The sequence below is a fragment of the Chaetodon trifascialis genome, chromosome 12 (genome assembly GCF_039877785.1).
Source record: "Chaetodon trifascialis isolate fChaTrf1 chromosome 12, fChaTrf1.hap1, whole genome shotgun sequence".
Taxonomy (NCBI): Eukaryota; Metazoa; Chordata; class Actinopteri; order Chaetodontiformes; family Chaetodontidae; genus Chaetodon; species Chaetodon trifascialis.
The window spans coordinates 10,022,941-10,045,581 of NC_092067.1; the positions used below are offsets into that span (position 1 = coordinate 10,022,941).

General features: G+C 41.5%; 3 protein-coding genes across 6 annotated transcripts in view; 1 reads left to right on the forward strand and 2 right to left on the reverse strand.

The window, feature by feature from the left end:
* Positions 1-4,265, forward strand: part of LOC139340719 (target of Nesh-SH3) — a 29,220-nt gene extending 24,955 nt beyond the window's left edge. For both annotated transcript variants that reach the window (XM_070976644.1, XM_070976645.1), the window contains 5 exons: positions 1,778-1,857; positions 2,452-2,481; positions 2,610-2,768; positions 2,917-3,039; positions 3,127-4,265. In XM_070976644.1, coding sequence (XP_070832745.1) covers positions 1,778-1,857; positions 2,452-2,481; positions 2,610-2,768; positions 2,917-3,039; positions 3,127-3,242 — 508 coding nt within the window. In that variant the 3' untranslated portion in view covers positions 3,243-4,265. The remainder of the gene's footprint in view (positions 1-1,777; positions 1,858-2,451; positions 2,482-2,609; positions 2,769-2,916; positions 3,040-3,126) is intronic.
* Positions 4,266-5,213: 948 nt separating this feature from the next.
* Positions 5,214-19,823, reverse strand: tfg (trafficking from ER to golgi regulator). 2 transcript variants are annotated; one of them, XM_070976435.1, is made up of 8 exons: positions 19,679-19,823; positions 17,430-17,631; positions 17,155-17,238; positions 14,213-14,359; positions 12,637-12,804; positions 12,370-12,516; positions 6,624-6,719; positions 5,214-6,496 (listed from the first exon to the last, which is right to left on the reverse strand). In XM_070976435.1, the coding sequence occupies exons 2-8, from the start codon at positions 17,611-17,613 to the stop codon at positions 6,093-6,095; spliced, it is 1,230 nt and encodes a 409-aa protein (XP_070832536.1). In that variant the 5' UTR covers positions 17,614-17,631; positions 19,679-19,823; the 3' UTR covers positions 5,214-6,092. The 2 variants fall into 2 exon arrangements, with proteins under 2 accessions (XP_070832536.1, XP_070832537.1); XM_070976436.1 differs by having other exon boundaries at positions 6,639-6,719; positions 19,679-19,809.
* Positions 19,824-19,907: 84 nt separating this feature from the next.
* On the reverse strand, positions 19,908-21,988 carry jagn1a (jagunal homolog 1a). Of its 2 annotated transcripts, XM_070976121.1 has the most exons (3): positions 21,912-21,988; positions 21,179-21,280; positions 19,908-21,073 (listed from the first exon to the last, which is right to left on the reverse strand). In XM_070976121.1, the coding sequence occupies exons 2-3, from the start codon at positions 21,265-21,267 to the stop codon at positions 20,611-20,613; spliced, it is 552 nt and encodes a 183-aa protein (XP_070832222.1). In that variant the 5' UTR covers positions 21,268-21,280; positions 21,912-21,988; the 3' UTR covers positions 19,908-20,610. The 2 variants fall into 2 exon arrangements, with proteins under 2 accessions (XP_070832222.1, XP_070832221.1); XM_070976120.1 differs by lacking the exon at positions 21,912-21,988 and having other exon boundaries at positions 20,040-21,073; positions 21,179-21,383.
* Between the last annotated feature and the right edge of the window lie 653 nt (positions 21,989-22,641).

Below are 22,641 nucleotides of genomic sequence, written 5' to 3' on the forward strand. Positions count from 1 at the left end.
GCTAACACAGGCTAAGATTGATTAAAAAATAAATTGAACAACTCCAGAACCAGTGAACGACTGTCGACATCACGGTGAAGCAGCACCTGAGCCTCTCAATACGCTGAATAAAAATGATTCATTCATAAAATATTTATTGTGAAACTGTAACAAAATAGGACAATAAAAGAACGATAAAATCTATTCTATTAAACATTCATGCAGAGAATATGGTGAAATATCACCGTTCTTCTTCTTCTGCTCTTTTTTCAGTCTCCTCCTTCTGATTCCAGTTTAAACTGTTCCTCAAGCATGACACAGTTTATATAACCATGGCATTGGACTAGCAGAGCTCTATGGCTGCTTGCAGGCTGTTTTTAGCCTCTGGCTCTGTTAACAGCACCATGCAATGTTGAGGCTTCAGCACTACTCAATGCTTCCCCAAAGCTTCACCTCTAGTTAAATGGACCTTCCTTGTTTGTGGTGGGTTAGTAGCTTCTTTCTGTCTCTTTGCTACCTCTGATTTCATTTGGAGTCGTTCTCCAAACATTATATAGTTGGCATAGTTGGCATTGCCTGTAGGTAACCTTTAGTTTGGTGCTTTGCCTCTTGCTAATGGCGGCCTGAGACCTGTTGGAGCTCTCTGAATGAGTTGTGGTGTGCGACTTCACAGCAGTAGAAGATTAAGGTGGACTTTGTCTGGAGAGAGGTAAACATGCTGTTCACAGACCCAGCTGCTGCAGGTGTAGCAGGTGTTTCAGGAAGAGCTGAATCATTTCCAGTCAGTTGCATCATGGTATCACATGTAAAATCAGGAAGAGTAACTTCTGGCAAGCATTCATCAAGCAGTCAGCTCACAGGAGCATCTGTGTCACTTAATGATCACCGTGCTCCAGTGGCTGCTGGAGAAATCTGAATTGGGATGTTAAAAAAACAGTTTACATCATGATAAGGTGGTCCACATACTGTAAACCTTTTGCTTAAAGGTTCCCTGTAGAGTTTTTGACCTCTAGTAGATCATAGGAGCAGTTTTTCCATGAGTGAGCCCCCGTTTTGTTTGTGTCGCCATCAACAGGTGGGGTGACATGTCATGAAAGACGCTAATGCACTAACAAAGGCACCATATTTTCTTTCTAGAAAATATGGAAGTGAACAGCCCAGGTTTCAAACTGAAACTTAAAAATCTTTTTTTTTTTATGTGGAAGAAAATGTATTTGCCATGTGTATTAGACCTGAAGGATGTACTGAATGGAAACATTACTGCTGTTTGTTTACAAGAAAAAGAACATTTCACAAACGCTGCATGCTTGAACTACTGGCTTATTACATTAGTGTGGTTCACTGTAGATCCCATCGAGTGAGGAATCAGCTCTTAGTGTGCTTTGTTTAGAAGCAATGACTTGTGCTCTTGCAGCCCATGCAGTGAATTATGTTTGGTGTAGCACATAAAAACTGGCCAAAATGACACAAAAGCTGAGGAAATCTGGGTGGAGAAGGTCACTGAGTTTTTAATTAGATTTCAGCATCTGGAGTCTCAGAACTCACCAGAACCCTCCCCTGGGCTGGGTTTGCTGGCCCAGCTATTGCCCGAACATCTGAACGCAGCACGTGGAATAACCATCAGCTCTGTGTGTGTGTGTCTGTCTGTGTGTGAGTGAGTGTGTGTGAGAGCCATTCTTAGCCGTCAAAGGCATGAAAATATTATGTGTCCCAGTTCTGGAGATGGGAGGCATTTGAAATGAAAACTCCTCAAAGCTTGGATTATACCTTTTATTCCCTTTTTTCTATTTTATTTCAGTTATGAATTCAAAGTAACGCCAAGGAACGAGAAGGGAACAGGACCCTCCAGTGATCCTGTGTCTTTTAGCACAGAATCAGGCAAGTTTTACAAACGGTCTCATGCACTTAAGTCACAATGCAGAAAATACCTGATAAACCCTGATGTGTTTGCTTGAACAGAAGAGACTAATTAATTGCATGTTGTTGCCACTGTATATGTTGGTAATTATCAGGCAGTGATTGCTTTGACTCTCAGAAGGTGGGCCATTAGGCAGTTGTTAGTCTAATGATTTCAACATGGCACTGGGGTCTGACTGATTAAGACTCAAGGGTCTTGTCAGCTCACCACACGTCCTCTGAGGCTCATTTCTGACGGAGGCATATCATCCACCTGGTGATCGGAGCGATCTGAGCAAAGCTAAATTTGCACTGAACCTAAAGCAGCTGAAGTGCAGCCCTGAGTTGATCATGAAAACAGGGGAATGTGGGGGGAATGCTTTGCTTAATTGGCCTCCTGCCCTTGTGCAATCAAAGTGCAGCCTGTTGGGGCTGAACATTGTAAATACTATTCCAAATTGGCTCTGATACAAGTCTGCGTTTGTCGAGTGCAGTAGTTCAAGATGTCTCATGGCTGTGTTGATTCAAAGTTGTTTTGATGACGTTATTCATTGCAACTTTCTCTCACGTTTGCAGCGGATCCACGAGTGAGCGAGTATGTTTCAGGTGAATATTGTCTTTTTTTTCTTCTTATCTGTATGTTCCATCACATTTAACTATCACAACTTTTGTATCCTGTTTATACATATTATAAACAGTATATTAAGCATTTGGCCTAAATGAATTCCTCACAGGCAAAGATGCAATCTGGACTCAGTTCCCATTTAAATCAGATGCCTACTCCGAATGCAGTGGAAAGCAGTATGTGAAGAGAACTTGGTACCGAAAGTTTGTGGGCATCCAGCTCTGCAACTCCCTGAGATACAAGATCTACCTGAGTGACTCTCTCAATGGTAATTACAGATTGAAACATTAGTCAACTGTGCAGCTGCTTAGGGTCCCCAGGGGCCACCAGCAAATTACAAATCACAGTGCATCTCCAAAAATATCAGCTCTGTGGGAACGTTAAAGCATTTTTGCATTATTATGTCCCCTCTGCAGGGAAGTTCTACAACATTGGGGATCAGACGGGGCACGGTGAGGACCATTGTCAATTTGTGGATTCCTTCCTGGATGGACGGACGGGCACCCAGATGTCTGCTGACCAGCTACCCGGCAGGCTAGGTATTTGAGTTAGACATAACCATTAACTGATTGTTTTAAGTCTGTAGCTGTGCCGACTCTGAACCCTCCTCTGTGTCTTTGTACCAGGGTTTTATAGAGCGATGAGACAGGAGCCTGTCAACTTCGGAGACATTGGAGGAAAGTCACACGTTACTTATGTAGGCTGGTATGAGTGTGGCACACCCATACCTGGGAAGTGGTAAGACCCCATGAGGCTGTGCAGGAAGGATGACTTCCTTGGTGGTGATGAAGAAGAAGACGCCTGATGAGGCCTGAATGGATGTGGGCCTTTTGTTCATGTTACCATGGACACTGTAGGAGATGTATCTGTTTGAACTCTGCCTACTCTCCCAGGTATGAACCTGTACAGGACTTTTAGGTGTCACCTCTATTGATTGCATTTGTAACAATGGTCTTAATTTCTGTATTTATCAAAAATGTCACAACAGACGAAAGAATGCAGGAGTTTGAGTGAACCAAAATGTTGAATATACAGTTATCGCAGAGAAAATGTTGGGAAGCTGGCTCCCAAAGTGTAATAACTTGTATGATATTATTTATCAAGGGGATTGTTACTGAATATTCTGTGTGTGTTCAGGCTTTTGAGATGAGAAAGTAAAAATTGTTCCCAATACTTGCATGTCAGTGAGCACACACATTGGACATTTCTGTACAGAAAGGTGCCAATCATACTTTCAATGTACATTTGGACTATGTAAAATGCAAGTTCACACAGACATGCAGAATTGACCTTCTGCTGGCCCTAAGGGATTATTAGCAGTTGCAATTTGCACAGTATTAAACCTTTGTTCATATATGTATATGGTGCAAAATACAATTTGTATACCAGGGATCATATAGTTTGATATATTTCAGGTAAAAGAACAGCTTTACCCAATTGGAGCCCAAAGTTTCTGCGGGATCACTTGGCAACAAAAGATGAATGCATTTGTAATGCTTGTGCAGTCTTATCCTGTATTTTCTAAAAGAATAAAATATATATGAAAATTTACAAATAAACTGTGTTTCAATGTGGAAATGGCATAAGCAAACGACATAATTTATGTTTTTTGTGTTCAAATTGACTACAAAGTGTACATAAAGCTATGAACCATTGAACAGAAAGTACCATTTATTTTTTCTGTCATGGCTGCAGTTGTTTTTGATGCACCATGTATGTTTTCAGCAATAAATCTTGTGTTTATATCCACTGACACACATTTTCATTTGACTTCAATGTCTTTTTTGTTGAAGGAAAAGTTCGATATGTGGGGAGATCTCTCACGCTTTTTGTTTTCTTTTGAAGTCCACTAACTTAGCTTAGAACAAATACTGGAAATGGGGGAAACAGCTAGCCTGTCGACAAAATCTCTCTAGCAGCATCTCTAAAGCTCACAAACACATATCTTGTTTGTTTTACCCACACAAACTCAAGAGGTCCTGGTGAACTCAAGAGGTCCTGGTAGGGACATTTTGTTGCCTTTGGACAAAGCCAGGTTAGTTGTTAAAGCCAAGTTAGCTAATTGCTGGTGTTAACCCATAATTAGTGTACGGACACATGAGTGGGCTCGGTCTCTCTGCAAGAAAGCTGATAGGCTGATTACAGGGCTTTTTCCAGAATGGCACATTTCCTTTAAGAGATGATGTATAATGTGTTTGTGCTTGAATTCTGATCTGAATTGGACTGAGGACAGAATTTGGAATTCCGCTCTACAGGCAGTAACCTGATGTATTAAAATCTTTAACACTGTGCTAACGCTATCAGTATTACACACACTTGACAGCAGACAGACACATCCACAAAGAGCGATTTCAGTTCAGCACAGGAGAGGTGAAAAGTGACGCTGAATACACTAATCTACATTATCTTTAATAAACCGGGTATGCTCAATTTTTCTCACTCAGTGACAGTTTGACATGAAAGATCAACCACATACTCGCATTCCACATGTCCCAGCCAACCACAACCCACAGGCAGGAAAACGAAATAGGAACACCAGCATTACTACAGTTTTCCAAATCTGGGTGGAGGAGCAGAGGAAGAGAGAAGCCAAACTTAACAGAGACATGAACTCAGCAACCACAAAGAGAGAGTGTCAAGAGAAAGGCAGCAAGACAACACTGGGCCAAGAACTACACAATATCAAAACAAAAAGATGAAGAAAGGACTCCAACAGGGTCTCAATCATTTATTAGGTTCAAGAAAAAAAAATGTTACAGTTTATACATAAACAACTAATCTCACTTGAAGGTGGAATTTGATTTATTAGTAAAAACCAGTGATAAGATAAAGAGAAAGAGGAATAGCAAGCTTTACTGGAGGTGATATAACAAGCTAAACAAACGAAGCCTTCTTCATGACGCTGGGATCTACACCTCCCATGAGCCATCACTTAGCTAGTGTTCCCAACAATGGGCAGTTTCATTGACACATTGTTAATACCAACATGGTGGTGAAATTGATCAAATAAAGAATACAAACAATACAAACAGTCAAAACAAATGACAAATGGGTAACTTTTCATTTAGACAGCGTCTCATAAATGCATCTACACACAGTAACCTCAACACAACCGGCTGAGATGTTTGTCATTGACATGTGTGACTCAAAGGCAGAAAGTGGATGCTGATCTCACTCGCAAAATGAAGCGTTACCATGAAAAGAACAATAAACAGTTTGTGCAACAGCCTGTTTTCGTCTTCCAGGTGTGTGCAAACAGACTGGTTACAGTTTTACAATGACAGATACGAGAGGGCAGACAGCGGTGGTGGTGGTGGTGGTAAAGACAGGAGAAGGGGGAAAAAGTAACACAAGGACCATACACCAGGGCCAGAACAGAGCGGTATGTTGGAGAGACGGCATACAAACACTAACCATCAGACTGGGGGAGCTGCTTGTTTCATATTTGGATTCGATATTTGTAGGGGGGGGGGGGGGGGGTGATGCAGAGCAGTAGACCATATTTCCTGCACCCACGCCAAACAGTTGGAGCCACATATAGGGTAGGGGATTTGAGGGGCGTGTGAGGATTGGTACCATCCGCTATCCTCTTTTACCGGTATCCAGGGCCCGGCTGAGTGTAGCCCTGGCCGTAAGGGGGGCGGTTGCGGGCATACGGGTTAGCAGCTCCTGGTGGAGGGGTGACGGTGTTGCCTGGAGGTGGGGTATATCCAGGGCGGGGCTGGTACCCTGAACCAGGCTGGGAGCTGGGCGGCATGCTGTAGTTGGCAGGCTGGGAGGCCTGGGAGGTATAGTTTTGAGGAGGGAAGGTTCCTGGTGGATACTGCTGGGCTCCCTGAGATGGATGGGGCTGCTGCTGGCCACCCTGGAAGCCCGGAGCTGGAGCTGGACCAGGGGCTGCAGCCTGGGAGGAGGGAGGTGCGTAGTTCTGAAACTGCTGCTGCTGCTGCGGCTGTGGTGGGCCAGGCTGAGGGGCTCCGGGCTGAGTGCTGTAACCTGCAGAAAGTGGAAGGAAGGGACAGAGTCTCTTTGATTCACTCTAAAAAAAAGGAGAGAGCCACTTTACTTCACAACACAGCAGCTACCTGTCCTATTTGTACACCTTGAACACTTTCACTCTTACCAGGGTACTGCATACCGTACTGCTGCTGCTGCGGTGGAGCACCTGGTTGCTGAGGCGGATATCCACCTGGAGCCTGGTACTGCTGGTACACCTGACCTGAAGAGACAGGAACAAGCATCATCAGTACACATTAGTCACAAAAGTAAGATATCGAATACCAAATCACCACTATCAATTACATCTACGGCCCCATGTACATTTCTGCATCCGAATACAAATGCCATTCAATACACTTTCCACATAAACTGACTGTATTGTGTCATTTCTTTTTCTACATGCAAATCAAAATCATTCCCCCTTCCACAGACCACTTACTGATGTAGTTACAGTTGAGCGGGGTTAAGATTACGCACATGTCTTGGACAGAGATGCATTTACAGCTTTTTAACATATGGCCAACATGCAATTGGATGGCATTTTTTTTTCTATCAGATAGCTATCCAAGACACAAAGTAAATAAGAGTAAATAGAGTCTCTATCTTTATGGAAACACCTGTGTATCTGGTCAGAATCACACAACTGCAGCAATGAAAACAGCTGCAACCACTTTTATTTAAGTACTTGTTGCTAAAAGCCCAGTACCCACAGGTATCTGTCTGTGGCACTTTACAGTAAGCCTTGGCTTGGAGCTAGAGTGCAGCATGCAGCTGCCCGAGCAGACATAAACACAGACCAAGTAAAGGAAGCAAACATTCAAAACAGAGGCTGACATATGTGTTCGCTATCGAGGCACACAGACACGAATGACTCAGGCACAACTCGGGACAAGGAGTTGTCCTTTAGACATGTCTGTGTTTGCAGACGGCGACTTCCCGTTTCGCTTTTATTAACTATGACTTCACCAGTCCACATTGCGTACGTGCACATGTGGAGGACAGTCTCCATCGTCTCTACAAATCTAGCCATCTCCAGGATGAGCCTCAAATAGTAATTCTATAAAGGCCTCTCAACATGCAAGGAAGCCTGGAACATCACGTTAGACGTAACAACAACTGAGCAGCATGACGACTAATCAGTAATATCTTGCTTGACATAGATGTCAATGCACATCCTTTTTTTATGTTTCAAAAACATGGCAACTTTTTGTCCATTTGTTCATCAAGTTTTCCACTGTAATGCCTGAATGTTCAGTGAACATGTAAAGACTTGGCAAACTTGTGTTCTCCCTTAATGAGGCCTAACTCTTCTCCAGCCTGGCATATAAACTGGGGTGACGACACGTGAAAAGCACAAAGAGAGAAGGCATAATGAAAGAGGGTTCAATGATTTTTCAAGGGCTGGTGATGATTTTCCACTATTTGGGAGTGCTAATATTCTAACAGCAAGCAAATCTCAAAAGAGACAATCAAATTATTCTTTACTGACAGATGACATCAATACTCAGAAATAACGTACATTTGCATCCACTGAATGTATAATCCAAGCAGTTGAGGCTCAATGAACCAGCAGCAAACAAGTCATACTAGAGTACATGCATTGGCCAGGGAGACACTTGACAACTAAGTATTTCTCTCGAAACAGTGTACCTCTTCAGTGTCTTTTTATAAGCATTGACGTGATGTGGCAACCATCTGTTATCTCGCCGACAGCACCTTTAACATGAACACCATACTCTTTATTGTGTGAGACAGCATGTGTGTTAAATTGGCTCCTTCTCCTGTTCTCCTGGTCTGTAATCCATCATGAGTGTTATGTAAGAGTGATGGAAGGATAAGGATGCGTGGCTGTTAGACCCCTTTGGCCCGGGGAGTTCATTTCACTTCAGTGGAGTCAAGAGGTCAACAATGAGTCTGCTGAGCGCTCACAGGACAATAAATGACTTGAGGCTCACTGAAGACAAGCTGCATTGCTTCGGGAGGAAAAAAAAACCCTGAATTGGGAAAATGATGTTCATTGGAACAAAGAAGGAGTTGGCTGTTGTTCTGCTGACCTCTAAGCATGCCTAAAGAAGGAGTCAGGAAGACAAGGTCCTATTTTTAAACTAACACTTCACACAAAACACACGTCTGCCCATCTGAAAACGGGGTTCGTGCTAATGTTTGAGTCGTTGCTACAACATGTGTTTACAGGTTCTTTCTTGCATAGATGTAAATTATGGCCAAAGGTCTAGCAGCATCGGACAGACAATAGGTTGAAATATTTACCACCTACTTATGGATCCTGTTGGCAGCAGCATTCTCACGGTAACAAATAACCTAAGATAGCATGAAGTTAGTTTAAGGCTACTTTTAAAAAGGCTACACATGCCCAGCTGACATCCCATATCATGTATTAACTTGTACAAATTCTCATACTGAGAAACAGTCTGCAATCAGGGACAGGAATAATATGACGACAAAGACTGAGGAGTGAGGAGAGGATCTAGTTTAATGTCTCTGTGTGCCAACCATCTGCAGCAAGGAGAAGATGAACTGTTTGAGGCCACGTTGGACTTGGAGATGAATCTAACAACCTGCTAAAAGGTTACAAGACGGTATAAAGCCAGAGCTGCCAATTTGTGTAATAATACTTTACTGATGTCTGAGGGGAAATAATCTTTCTACTTGTCTCCCTCCACAGCTGGGTCAAAGTGTAGCTTTGCTTACCTTAAGAGGATTTAAAGCGTGCTAACACAGGGGTTTTAGTTGAATTGTTCATACTTATGCCTGGGCTCTCTCCTTCTTTTTGTTCACTACTTGCAGTGGCCAAAGCTGAACGTTTCAAGCTTTTATCTGGGGATGTCCCGATCAAGTGTTTTTGGCCTCAATTCTGATCCAAGGCCTTTATTACTGGATATCTGCTGTTAGAGAGTCTTAACAGATTCTTGCCTATTTTTTGTAAATGTTGATGAAAAATGTATCTGACACACTGAACAGCTGTAGCTGTTCTAACACGTATTATTTTTCACGAGCTGTTTGATCCAATTACTGAAAGTCCCAGTTCAAAAATACTGTATTTATAAGCTTAAAATATTGATATGATATGAATGAAAGACAAATTGGGTCTTTCATTCAAGCTTTACTGGATGTGACTCCTGACGCCTGAAATAGGCCCTGATCAGCCTGCCACAACTTAACTTTTATTCATTCTTACTTTTAGTGACTTATATCACCATCTCTGTCTCAAATGCTAAGTAGTCACCACAAAGTCTCAATTGCATCACATTGGGGTTAAGACCTTACAACTAGTACAGGTCATCCTGTGCATTTGGATATTTGTATCTGGTACAGTAGGTTATAGGTTATTGTGATAATAAATTCCATAATTTAGATTTGCCTGATACCATTTTTGAATCCTATTTATGTGTTTATTCTCCTCCTCACCAAATGTTTTATAGTATAATTAACACCTTAATTCCTTTCAGCAAGCTTGGAAAGACTGCCAATTTGTGTGCCAATGCAGAGCTTGGACTTCATGATAGCATCCCTGCCTAATTAGATAAGAAATGCTGTTGTTTCTCCTTGTCCTCGTGTTACTGAAGGAACAGAAAGAACCATGAACAGCTTGCAGTTGAGTCCGCTGTTTGTGTGCAACGTGGTGTGTCGCTGGCTTACCCAGTGACTGAATAAGTCTTCCGTCTGCATAAACTCTTATTGAACACTTTGGATAGGCCCTGCAATGCCATGCCAAACCACAAACCACCAGCTAAATGGAAGTAGTCATACCACATGTGTGCTGATGTTGCAGGTGTTTTGAGGAGTCAGCAGTGTGACTGCTGTGATAGAATGAGAATAGACTGATGAAGTTACAGCTCTCACAGGGTGCAAACACAGATACCTCCTTTGCTCCAGTGGTCTCCTTCAGCTGGGCCAAACCACAAGCTGAAAACAATCCAATCCAGTTACAGCAGTGCGATAAACAATATGATATGCACCTCTGCGGCTGCACCTGCCTGGGCCATTCTAAACAACAAAAGGAGAATCAAGCCAGAGAATTCCCTAATGTTTAGCGAGATACTTCAGATAAAGGAAATGGACACGCGAGATTGGCACAGAAGACTGTTTCCTTTCCTGAGCTGGATCACAGAGAGGTACTGTGCTGAGAAAATGAAGTAAAGTAAGTCTTGCTCATTTTTGCTAACATCCTGCCTAATTCTTTGTTCATTTATCTTTATTTAGGCCTCGGGTCTGGGTCCAACATGTGCATGTTAAAAATCTCACACGGGGAGAGCTGCGATAAGGTCTCTGCTGAGTAAGATAGACTCTAATTCCATGGATACTCGTGTTTACACAGTGTTGATTAAGAGTCCACAGAGGTAAGACTCAAGGATCATTTCTCATTCAGTGAGATGGCAGAATGGATCGGATCCCCAAAGACAAGAAAGACGCATTTTCTTACAGCGCCTTCAGTAAAGTGTAAATGTGTGAACTGAAAGCTTTGTTAAATATAAATTGGTTAAACAGGATATTGTACATTCATCCTATCTGATATCCTCCTCAATTTCTTCCCTTAATTGAAATCATTTGCGTTTCATTTCCTGGTTTTTTTGAGTTTGCTTTTCTCAAGTGAAAACTATATTCTTCCACTCCATTAACATATCACCTCATCTAACAGCTGGCAGGATGAAAGTGGAACTGTCCAATGAGCAATAAAAGAGGATAAGTGGAATTTAACCAACACAGCTCACTAAACGAAGGTGGCATAGTATTGTCTGGTTCATCCTTTGTTTGTTATTGTTTTCAGAGTGGTCACAGGCAAAAGGGGTACGACACTGCATCTCACATACAGGAAGAAGGCTCTGACTGTGGCAACAGCTGCACATGTTCTGGGAGTAAATCCGTCATTTTGCATAACAGGCCTGTGCGTAAATACTGCCCTGTATGTGCATGACCACTGCTGAGACAGGGCTGAACGACAAAATAAAAAGAATAAACAATGCAGTTTGAAATGCTTATGATGTAGTCATTTTGATTTCCTACATTTTCAATCAGTTTTATGGGTTTTACTGCAGTACTACACGCGTAAGATGACTTGCAGGGACATTTTAGGTAAGAGGGGTACAGGGTAAATTCGCAGCTGGGAGGGAGGTTGAATACACAGGACACAAGACCCCAAGGAACCCTGCATACCGTTTTGGAACTATGTGTTCTTGGGATCGTTCCTTTTATTTTACTTTGTGTATTTTTCCATTGCTATTTTTTGGCATTTTTTTTGCTCCCCCAACTACTGGATTTCCTTCTTTGGATAACAAAGTTCAACTTGTTGATTTATTCTACACAAATCTTAACATTAAAAATAAAATAGGACACTGACTAGCTTATGAATTATGGCAACAACCTGAGAGGTGAATAATGTGACTGTCTGTGTGGTGGACTGCCAGATCTACTGTAGAAGCCAAAACTACAAACGCAGAATGCTTTTAAGATTAACTACCTGGCCTGTAAATCAAACCATACCAGCTAAAACTCACCAGGGGAGTTTATAAGCTCCAAGGCAGAGCTTCTCTTTGTAAAACAAAAGAGCTTGGATCAGTAGTTTAGGGCAACGCATTCTAACTCTCTCAGCAGGGGGTGACACTTTTATGAGGCTACGTTGGTGGCAATGTTGGGGAAAACATCTCATATAACAGCACTGCTGTAAAAGAGAATGAAATTGCTTAACCACCCATACTGCAGGGTCTCCAAATTCCTGTAGTGATTAGGACATTATCCCATCATGCATCCTCTCTAACAGAGACACATACCTGCCTCCAAGTATGTGTGTGTTCGCCAATTACGAGGTATTAAATATGTACACATGTGTGTATTAGGGATTTCTTGTGCCTCACCATCCATGCCAGCTGGGGGTCCCTGCTGTACTCCAGGATAGGGAGCCTGTGGTTGGGGGGGCACTCCGGGCTGAGGGGCTGCAGACGAGGAGGAGGCAATGCTGTCAGGGGTTCCTGAGCGCTCCTCTGGTGCAACTGCTGGGGGAGCTACTCAGATAACACAGAGGGGGACAGACATACAGAAGAAATCATTATTTACATGACAGCTATACACTTTCAAAAATAAATAGTGTCTTCTGTATTTTGTAGTGGGATAGTGTGCAATACCTGGGGCCTGGTCCTCGCTCAGGCCAAAAGCGGAGATGACATTTTTGTTGACCTCATCCTGGTTTTTTAATGGGTCAAAGGCTGACATGCTGGCTGCACTGACAGGAGTCACCTGTTTCACTGTGGGGTCTGCTGCCACCACTTTGCCTTCACGTCCATCCACTGATTCTACAAACACAGTCACAGAAATATTTAGGAAGCAGCAGAGACAAAGACAAAAAGCGGCAATAATGCAATGCACATATGCAACATTTTGCACCAGTTTGAGTCGACTATAAAAAAGCTTTGTTATTAACACCATCAATCTCAGCACCAACGGGCTATCGTCTGACAACAATTTAGCCTATTGAGGAAACAGTCAATGTTTCGGGGCTTCCGGTGTTGTCCACAGATATCCAGATAAAGGATACTTGGACAAAGAATGAAAAACCAGAATGATTCTGATACCAAAATCTTTTCCCTTGCCAACAGATTCTGTATTCATACGCACATATCTGTTTATAGAGATTACACCATTAACACAAACGTGTAGCACAAGGGGAGATAAGGGTTGACATGCTCTTTACGAACACTGGCCAAACCTCATAAAAGACCTTGATTAGAATCGTGCATAAGACCTACCTCTACCTCAGATCACCCCTGTTTATTTCACTCCTTGATATCAGCCAAATATCATATAAATATGTACTTGTTCAGGACAGGGCAGCATTAAAAAATTGCATAATGTTTCAGCTGCCTGCTGCACGTTGCTCATAAAAATACTTTGGCCACAGTTATGATGACAAGGGAGGGGCATCTTTAAGCTTGTGCTGTTCATATGTGTGTGGGTGTGAGTGACCACAATCAAACTATACAGAACCAGTATTTAAGCAGTATAAAATTAAAGCTCCAAATGTGGTGAATAATTCCAGACAAATCTTTCCAACAATGACTGACCCTTATAAACTGTCTCAGTCTGGTGCCAATATCCCTGTGGGAAACAGATCTTAAGATTCTGGCAGTGAGCAGGCGGAATGTGAACGAGTCTTAATTGTTAACGAGGCCGCGTGATTCTCATCAGTGGGATTAAGACATCTTTGAGACAAGCACAAGTGTGATCTTAAAAAAAGGACAACCAAAAAAGAGAAATCAAACCACCAGGACTGTGTGTGAACACATGTCATTATCTATAATGTGCAGGAAAGACTACAATGAGAAATTGCAAAGAGCACATGTACTATTGCCCACAATATATGGGCCAATAGTATCTTTTTAACACAGTCACATTACATATACAAACAATCTTGATAAGGATCCCTTGAATATACTTTTTTTAATGAATTGTGACCAAGAATTAAACTGAGCAGGACCTTTTACGGCTGAAAAAAATCAACATATCAGTGCTCTCTGGTGGACAAACTATGTAATGGTGAAAGTTTCTACATGACTTCAGTCTTAGTTTGGTACTTTTCTATACTGCAGTTTCTTGTTACATATTGGCCAACTTACACACTGATACAGATATATCTGCAATAAGCTAATATCAGCTGATTTATCGGTCATGCTCTAACATGTATGTGTGTGTGCTGGTGCTTACCACTCTCCGGTGCTGTAGCAGCCAGACCTGGTTCTGTGGGGGGCTCCAGGCTGTCCAAGAGGTTGTTGACTTTATTCCTGATCTCAATGAGCTCCCTGCGAAGGTACTTCACCTGACTAGACTCCAAAGGCCGCGGCTGACCATTCACTGCAGATAATGAGAGATGAAGAGAGACGACCCAAGTGAGCAAATTAAGACAAATCCTTACTTGTTTGGGGAATGTCATAGAGCAAAAAAAAAAGACCTCAAGGAGGATGATGGATTGAACTTGACTCCTGATGGGTTTAACAGAAGGAAACAATCCCCTTGTCCATACCTTTATTAATGGGGCCTTTTTTTAGATAACTGAATCTGGATCTCACTGATTCTGTTCATTTTCCATTTGAAACAATGCTGTCTTGAACTCAAACTGCTCACTGACATACAGAGATAATGGTCTAAATCCGAATTATGGCTCCCGGGAATATCTGGATCAGACTTTAGTCAGCAGACCAGCAGATGGTAAACCAAACCAAAAGCGAGCACAAAAATCAAGTAAGTGATTGTAGACGAATAAGACCTGACAGTATACTGCTGCCACAGAGAGGCATGTCAAAACACTGTTGGTTTTGTCATCAGGCTCAGTTTTTTCATGAGTAAACTATGATTCACAGCTAAGTAGAAAATTAAAATGGATGGTAGGTCATTGGCTCAATACAGTACTGTATTGTGTGTATAACATCTGCCATTGTAAAATACATGTGCTGGATACATGAATTCTGCAGTTCATTGGTCTGTAAAAGCTGTTTAACTCTACACTAAGTATGTGTACATTATGAACGCTGATCTGTCCAAATCCACACTCTGAATACCTGAGATTACAGAGATCATCTATCACATGGTTGATCACATCACAAAGACATTCACAGTAGCAGCCAGCCAGGCTGACAGAGGGAGCTTCGTCATCGCAATTGAGCTTGGGAACACTGGGCAAAAGCTGGTTTGTCAGCCTTTCTTAATGAAATAGAATCATCAACAAAGACAGATAGTCTACTATTATGCTGCCAATCTGCAGGGGATACAGGACAAAATTCTTCTTCCCAATCTTTGACACTATGCGACCTGTACCACACAGCTCCATCCACCTTCTTTCATCCCTTATACTCCCACAAATATTCCTGTTGTAGAGGAAAATTCCCACTGCAAAAGAACGGCTGCGAAAGTAGAGATCGCTCGACATTCCTTTCTCTCACAAGTTTCTCTGTTTGAGTGGATAATGCTGAACAGAGAGTTGCACGGGGTCATGAGGCTCCTTCACGGAGACACAAGCTGCCACAAGGTTCCAGCTACTCTCGCTCGCTTTCAATCTCAACACATGTCCAAGAATATCAGTTCCACGTGAGGTCATGACATGCAATGACGAGCCAGGGCTCAGATTTGATTGGGAGGAAGTCTTTTTTTCTAACAAAGAGAAAAATCTTACAGCACTCTGGCTAATTATAGCAGCAAGAGGACAGACTGACTGGGAGCAGAGCACAGGAAACAACATCATGTTGTCATTACTGATTCAAGAGTAGAGTGACTTACTGTATTTCTAACTCTGTGTGAGCAATTATGAGTTTCAAATCCAGATCTCGTTATTACATTTGTAAGATGCAAGTGCTAAGTTTTGGGGCATGTTTTTTTTCCACAGCTGAGAGCAATATTCTGTAGACTGCATATTTTACAGATTGACTTTTACTCATGCATATGTGACTGGTATTGCCTATATTACATACCGGTAAACCTCTACCACAACCTTATTTCCTGGCAGGAAGAAGAAAGCTTCAAAACACAATTCGAACAATCCAACAGCTAACCACTGGGAAATAGTCCTGCCCTAAAATGAATAACATTGACAGGAAATAGAATAATTCATGAACATTAACAAAAACACATGTAGAAATTGCCCGCCCGGAGATACAATCAGTGAAAATATCAAGTTGTATTTTAATATTTACAGATTCAGATCATGTGGTGTGTATGGCCTTACAGGGGCATGTATTTTTTGCCATGATTGAAAGAAAACTGTTCCAGACGGCATGTCTGATGAGACAATTCAATTCAATGTCAGATGGGATTGGCTTCAGCCTTCCATTACCGCTCCAAGGACAAGCGGGTATAGCGCATGTAAGGATGGAATGTACTTGACCATTAACTCAGCTCTGCCTTGTCTGCTTTCATGTCCACAATTTCTGTTAGTTATCAAAACTTAATCAATTTAACACACATGTATATATTCATTATGTGTTAATATCTGGAAAATATCCAGTTTGTATCAAAGTTTAGTAATCTAGCCAGAATGAAAACACCATTTAGCCATAAAGCTGCATGTTCATTATATGCCACGTAGTTACAAGGTTTGCTTCAACTTTATGTAAAGTGTTGTTACTACGGACAAAAACAGGCCTCAACCTGACATCTTAGGGTGAGGCTAACTAACTGGTTGTTTGTAAAATGTAGTTAATTCTTCTACAACCTACACCTGAAGTCACATAGCAGCAGGAGTACTGAAAGACTGGATTTAGCTGGGTGGGCAATATTAAGATTAGAAACCAGTATAACTGGCACAAAGGGCATTTATGAATACATCTATCTACTGCCTGCCACTTTGTCTGCTGAATCTAAAACACACAGAAATACCTCGTCAAAATAATCAGAAGGGAACGCAGGCAACTTTAATTTGGACAGTGAAGAGCTGAGGTTTGTAGAGTGAAACATAAGATGGACTGCCCTCCAGTGACTGGTTGCTGTAACAGCTGACGTGAGACATCTTGGTTTACAGTTAAACATGACGATGCTATCACATGATTTAAAACAGACATCTACGGGCTTGAAGTTTGGATTCCTTGAGGCAACATTCACTCGCATGACTGGATGGGTCTATGACGGTGTAACAGAAAGGAAATGATTTAATATCTTACCAAACAAAGTTAGTTTGAGTATTCTACTGCACTGGATGGCGAAGGAGAGGTCAGAGCTGTCAAAGATGGTGATGAGGTCATCATCTGGAAAAAATGAAAAGAGAGACAAGATGATTCAGAGTGAGGGAAAATAGAAACAACTTTATTGCTTATTGGAATTACATGGTCAAGGGATAAAGTGACCTGATCAAGCACTTAATATCAGTTGCATTGTTAACATTCCCCTGTTTACCTTTGAGACAAATTAGGACAGAGGTCCTGTGTCCTTGACTCACCCTCATCCTTGTATTTGATGGTAACCTCATCATTACTCTGCAGCTTTCCCCTGAAGACACGCTGCATCATCAGGACTAACTCATCATATGTAATGTCTTCATTATGGATAGGGATGCGTCTGATGTCATCGCCCAACTGGGCTTTGATGATCAGCTTCCCGGTCAGGTCCAGCTGGCCGTTCATGGTGGCGTCCGACCACTTCTACTCCCACCATGTAACAGAGGACAAGTCAGAGGAAAGGTAGTGTTACAAACGAGCCACTGAACAATGTGCCTGTTGTCAGAGCACTCCTCTCGTTCTCAATGCTAATTAGGGCCTATTGAATTTCACTCCTGAAGTATGACACATTAGTAACAGCATATCATATACAAGTAATTACAGAAGAAAAGCTATCATTCATATAATTGGTTAAGGAGGTCACAAGTAACTGAACTCATCAATTGCATCAAGGTAACTGACTATACTGACAATACTGTTTGCAGTATTAAAGTATTTAAACAATTTCCCCTTGGGGATCAATAAAGTATTTCTGATTTCTGATTTCTGATTAGAGTTTTGACACATTGCAATGCCAGAAACATGCTGCACTCCAAGATAACAATTACAATGTTGTTACAAATATATGTACATTCACCTTTGGGAATACAATACAATGTCTTCCAACATTAAATACAATAACAACATCAATATGTATTTATCATATTAGTCAAATTAAGGCATAAGGTAAGACTGGGTTTGTAGAAGTAGGTTAACAGGTCAGGGGAAGTGGCTGGTGGGAGAGTTGTTATTTAGAATTAAAATGTGGTTATCACATTAACAAGGACAATGTGATTACATTTAATCAGAGGGTCCTCTTTATTGTAACAGAGGTTTATCATCTGTCTTAAATGCAAAGGGATAATTACAATCAGTGGAACAGAGCTTCTCTTTGTTAAGGATTTGATCTAACAGTCTCTCTCAACCTTTAACAACGAGGCTATCTCCCGACAGGGTTTACACTGATTATTATCTAAAATCCAATCAATGCTATCCTAATGCAGTGTATCACAATATAACAGTTTATCTTGAACTGCCGAGTCTAAGGGTCAAACATTACCCAGTGAGGTGGCAACGACACTTCTATGCTATGACAGAATTTCTTACAGACTTTGACCCAAAATATCAACTATATTGATAAGAGGATCAAAGCTATGTTCAGTGACTCTTTTCGAAAACTATGCAGTGATCATTTGTATGTCAGACAGGTGAAACTCCCAGACCTTGTTTGCTATGCAATTATAGATCTGCAATGTAAATGTAGCTTAATGTCACAGCTTAAATTCATTCAGACAAGTTAGCCTCAACAGCCACAAATGTGATAATTTAACGTCTCACACTGATCGTGTGTAGGGACTAGCTGGATAAATTACGGCATTACCTGCTGATGTTCTGGCCTGGACAATATACGACTGTGAATTTAATTCCAGAAATGCTCCGGCTTTGGCTGTCCGAGCCAGATGGATAATTGGCTGGATGCTAGGGATTGTGTGGTAGCTAACTTTTAGCATAACGTTATACTAATGTTTGGGGGCGCAACAAACTGCGTGCTACCGAGATTGATTTCACCAAATGAATTTTTGCAGCACTGACAATAAATAATTTCAAAGGCGTTGTCTAATGTCGAGTCTGGATGGCGTTGATTGTTAAAGACGCTCAATCGCGGAGTCATCTGTCAGTGGCCCATAAACGCAATCTATTGAGTGCTAACGTTTGACAGGCGGTTTCATCATTGTCGTGTCATGATCACATATTAACTATGAATGCAAGTAAAAACCAGTAATATGGTTGGTTGGTTAGTTAGTTAGTTAGTTAGTTAGTTATACAGTTCCACGAGTTGCAGTAAAAGAGAATGCTTTCATTTCACTTAGTAGCTATCAATCGCAAAAGCGGTTTCCTGTGTAACTTGTAATGGCTATCTTTAATAGGTATTCGACGCCAGCAAATTAACCTTACATAAAGGCACAATAGATTAGTAAGTGGTCTTTTTGTAAGTTACTTCATATGAATCTGTCTCGACACCTGTTTGGGCGAGCTAGCGTAGCGTTAGCTCCCTGCGCAGCTAACGTAACGTTAGTTGCATAGCCAGCAAGCTAACCTCTTAGCTTCTTGCTAGCAACATACCACTCAAACAGGGAGACCACAGAAACATCTACGTGATTAAAACTGAATTATACTATAGCTGGACCCCAAATAACAGAAAGTATTTCACCTGACTCAGATGACTTGCCCACGCTGTATTTCACAGGTTTCCCAAAACCGTGAAAATTAAGTCTGTTAGCTAGCCTGGCTAGACCCGGTTACCAGCATCAGGAAGTGTCCTCCAAACTGTAAACGTCAACCAGTACGTGGCATTCATTGTGCGCAGCCGCACACCATCTGGGACAAAGAACGTTGTGATTGCCTCACCTAATTGTATTGTAAATCAGTTGTAATAAGTTGAACAATACTCATTTTATTTCTATTTAGGTCACAATGCATATGCCATTAACATACACAGGTTTAATAAACTGTCTTTCTGATGCTGAATGAGTAAACCTCAAAACATGACAGGACAGGCAGTTATTGTCAGCTATTATTTCTTGTTTATTGACTTAGATATAATCTGAGGGAAAAAAAAGTTATTGTGAGAGGTAGACTTTATGAAGCACACAATATCAGCACATCCATGTCAAACATAGAGCAACTGCTAAGCAAAATACCTATTTTGGAACGTGTATGTCCTCATTGACACCTCTATTATCCATTCAGTTTGAATTATGGTAACATTTTTAGAGATGTGACAATGATGTCCTCGGCCTCAATGACCTATTTCTGTGTATGGGTTAAAGCTGAGCAGGGATGAAGAGGATGCAAAATGATTCAATTCCATGTTTGTGGATGTTGCTTTGGTGCCACTCCTGATTGTTTGTGCCAGACATTTATCATCTTCTATAAATAAAATATGTAATAGTGACAAAAAATGTAGTTTCCTCCATAAATTGTACATCTTACTCAATTTCACATCTATGTCTCAAAGAACGCTGTTGTAAAACATATGATGTTACATGATGATGATGACTCTATTAATAGACATGAATAATAACTTATGTATAAATTAAGATAAAAACACAGTTTTGCCCAGTCACGGCTTTGTTCACTCCATTATTTCTTCTTCTTCTCCTGAGTGGTGTTGAACCATGAGTCTAACAGCTTTTTCATGTAATATAACTGCCAGGCGTGCACTTGAACAGCCACCACCATGATGAGGTACATAACAGTGACTGCAGAAAAGCCAAAAATGAAGCGGTAGGCCTTTCCATGGCGGTAGAGCTGCTGTGCTACAGGAAACATCTCCATTCCACCATAAATGAGAGGTGCTACAGAGAACAGGCCTGCGCTGATCATGGATATGACCAGGTAACTGATATTGTTCTTTGGCAGTGAAAGGCTGCTGCAGAGCAGAGGGAGAAGGCTGAGCAGGTAGGGGTACTCCCACTGGTACGGCATGGACACTGTGTCATGTGACATCAGGTTGAAGTGGCTGACAGTCATTTGTGCAGCCACCAGCAGCCATAAGAGAAGGTGGACCAGGTTTAATTTCCGTATCTCTGACTTCAGGGAAGCACTGTAAAACAGATAACAGATACACCAGGTGTATTAGTGATCCTTTTTGTTGCTGTCATCATTCATATTCAATGACCAAAATCAGAAATAGGTAGAAGGTACTTGCCTCATTTGGTAATCTGGGGCCACCCTCTCTCTGAATTTAAAGTCAGTTCCATTGGTACCAACAGCTCTGAGGCCAACACGTGACGTCATTTTTGAGAGAAACCTACAGATGCAAAAAAAACACATCCCACTTCAGAAGCCAAAACTCAACACAACAAGGGCTAAAACTCTTAATGTAATGATTTAAATGTTGGGTCTACAATATAGTGAAAAGTGAGCATCACAATTTCCTAAACCCCAATGTGATGTCTTCATATTGCTTGTTGGTCAGCAGTTGAAAACCCAAATATAATCAAGATATTCAAAGATGTGCAATTTAAAACACACACAAAAAAGACCCTATGAAACGGGAAAGACAATCAAGTAGTTGCGTAATGACATGAAATCAAGCACAATAAGACAGACCCTAAACCTGGCAGCAAGACATGTAGCTCAGTAAAGATGCTATGAGACTTAATTTGCTTTTCTTACTTCATTCCTACTAAAAATGGAATAGCCTTACAAAACAGGCGTTAACAACTATTTAAACTGAATATGAATAATTACAGGCAGATTAGTTGGGCTGCTGTACCGGCTTGAAGCAGGCTAGTGCGTTAGCTGCTGTTGCTCGATAACCTAATTCAGCATTACCTTCACAACGTAGCCGACGTGCTACATGTTGGGCGTCACTGTATCATTACCAATGAGAATAGAGTTTGACACCATGTAGAAGTTTGATTGTTAACGATACTTACAGTGGCGTATTTCCTTTTTTCGCTGAGCTCCTTGTTTGAATGTGCAACAAAAGATGTGACAGATGGATGTTGTACACACTTCTAGGCATGCGCACAATCTCCGAAGCCTGAAAGCCCTCCCACCGCAGCATCAGCATCTCTCCTCGCGGCACACAGCCAGCTGTAGCCATGACAGGATTTCAACCGGAACTGACACATTAATCAAGAAGAAAACACACTTTTATCATGTCATTTGTTGCGTTTTTCCCAAACACACTTTCAATAAAATTTGCACATATGCCTGGAACTCTCTCAACTCCATTCATGGATCAAGGGTACCAAACAAGCAGGCACTTTATGACATATTCAGGCATATCCAATTAATTAAGTCATCATCGAGTTAACTTTCCACATCTTGAGGCTCTCAAAATACAGCAGTGAAGACTGAGCACGTGGTGTCTTACATGTTACATTGTCTTACCTCTCAGTGTGGTATGCAGCTCTCTTGTGGATTGAAACATCATCAGAAAGCCAGGCAGCCTCATAATTAGGAAATCATACCTGAAGTGGCAATCAGGACAGATGTGACCCAACAATCCTGTTGACATTTTCCAGTATATGGCCTCTCTTACCGTTTCTCATGGATGGCCCCCCACAGTGAATTTAATCAGGCAGTTTACGATCGACATACCAGCATCAGTCAAACGGGTTTCACTTGCTTTTTGTGAGCTTAGAAATAGAGATATCAACA

Excerpts from the sequence above, each read along its gene's own strand:
- tfg (XM_070976435.1), bottom strand. The coding sequence starts at position 17,613 with ATGAACGGCCAGCTGGACCTGACCGGGAAGCTGATCATCAAAGCCCAG. Across the intron at positions 14,360-17,154 it reads ACTCAAACTAACTTTGTTTG|TGAATGGTCAGCCGCGGCCT; the intron begins GTAAGATATTAA and ends CATTATCTGCAG. Across the intron at positions 6,497-6,623 it reads GTACGGTATGCAGTACCCTG|GTTACAGCACTCAGCCCGGA; the intron begins GTAAGAGTGAAA and ends CACTTTCTGCAG.
- jagn1a (XM_070976120.1), bottom strand. The coding sequence starts at position 21,303 with ATGTGTTTTTTTTGCATCTGTAGGTTTCTCTCAAAAATGACGTCACGT. Across the intron at positions 21,074-21,178 it reads GCCCCAGATTACCAAATGAG|TGCTTCCCTGAAGTCAGAGA; the intron begins GCAAGTACCTTC and ends TCTGTTTTACAG.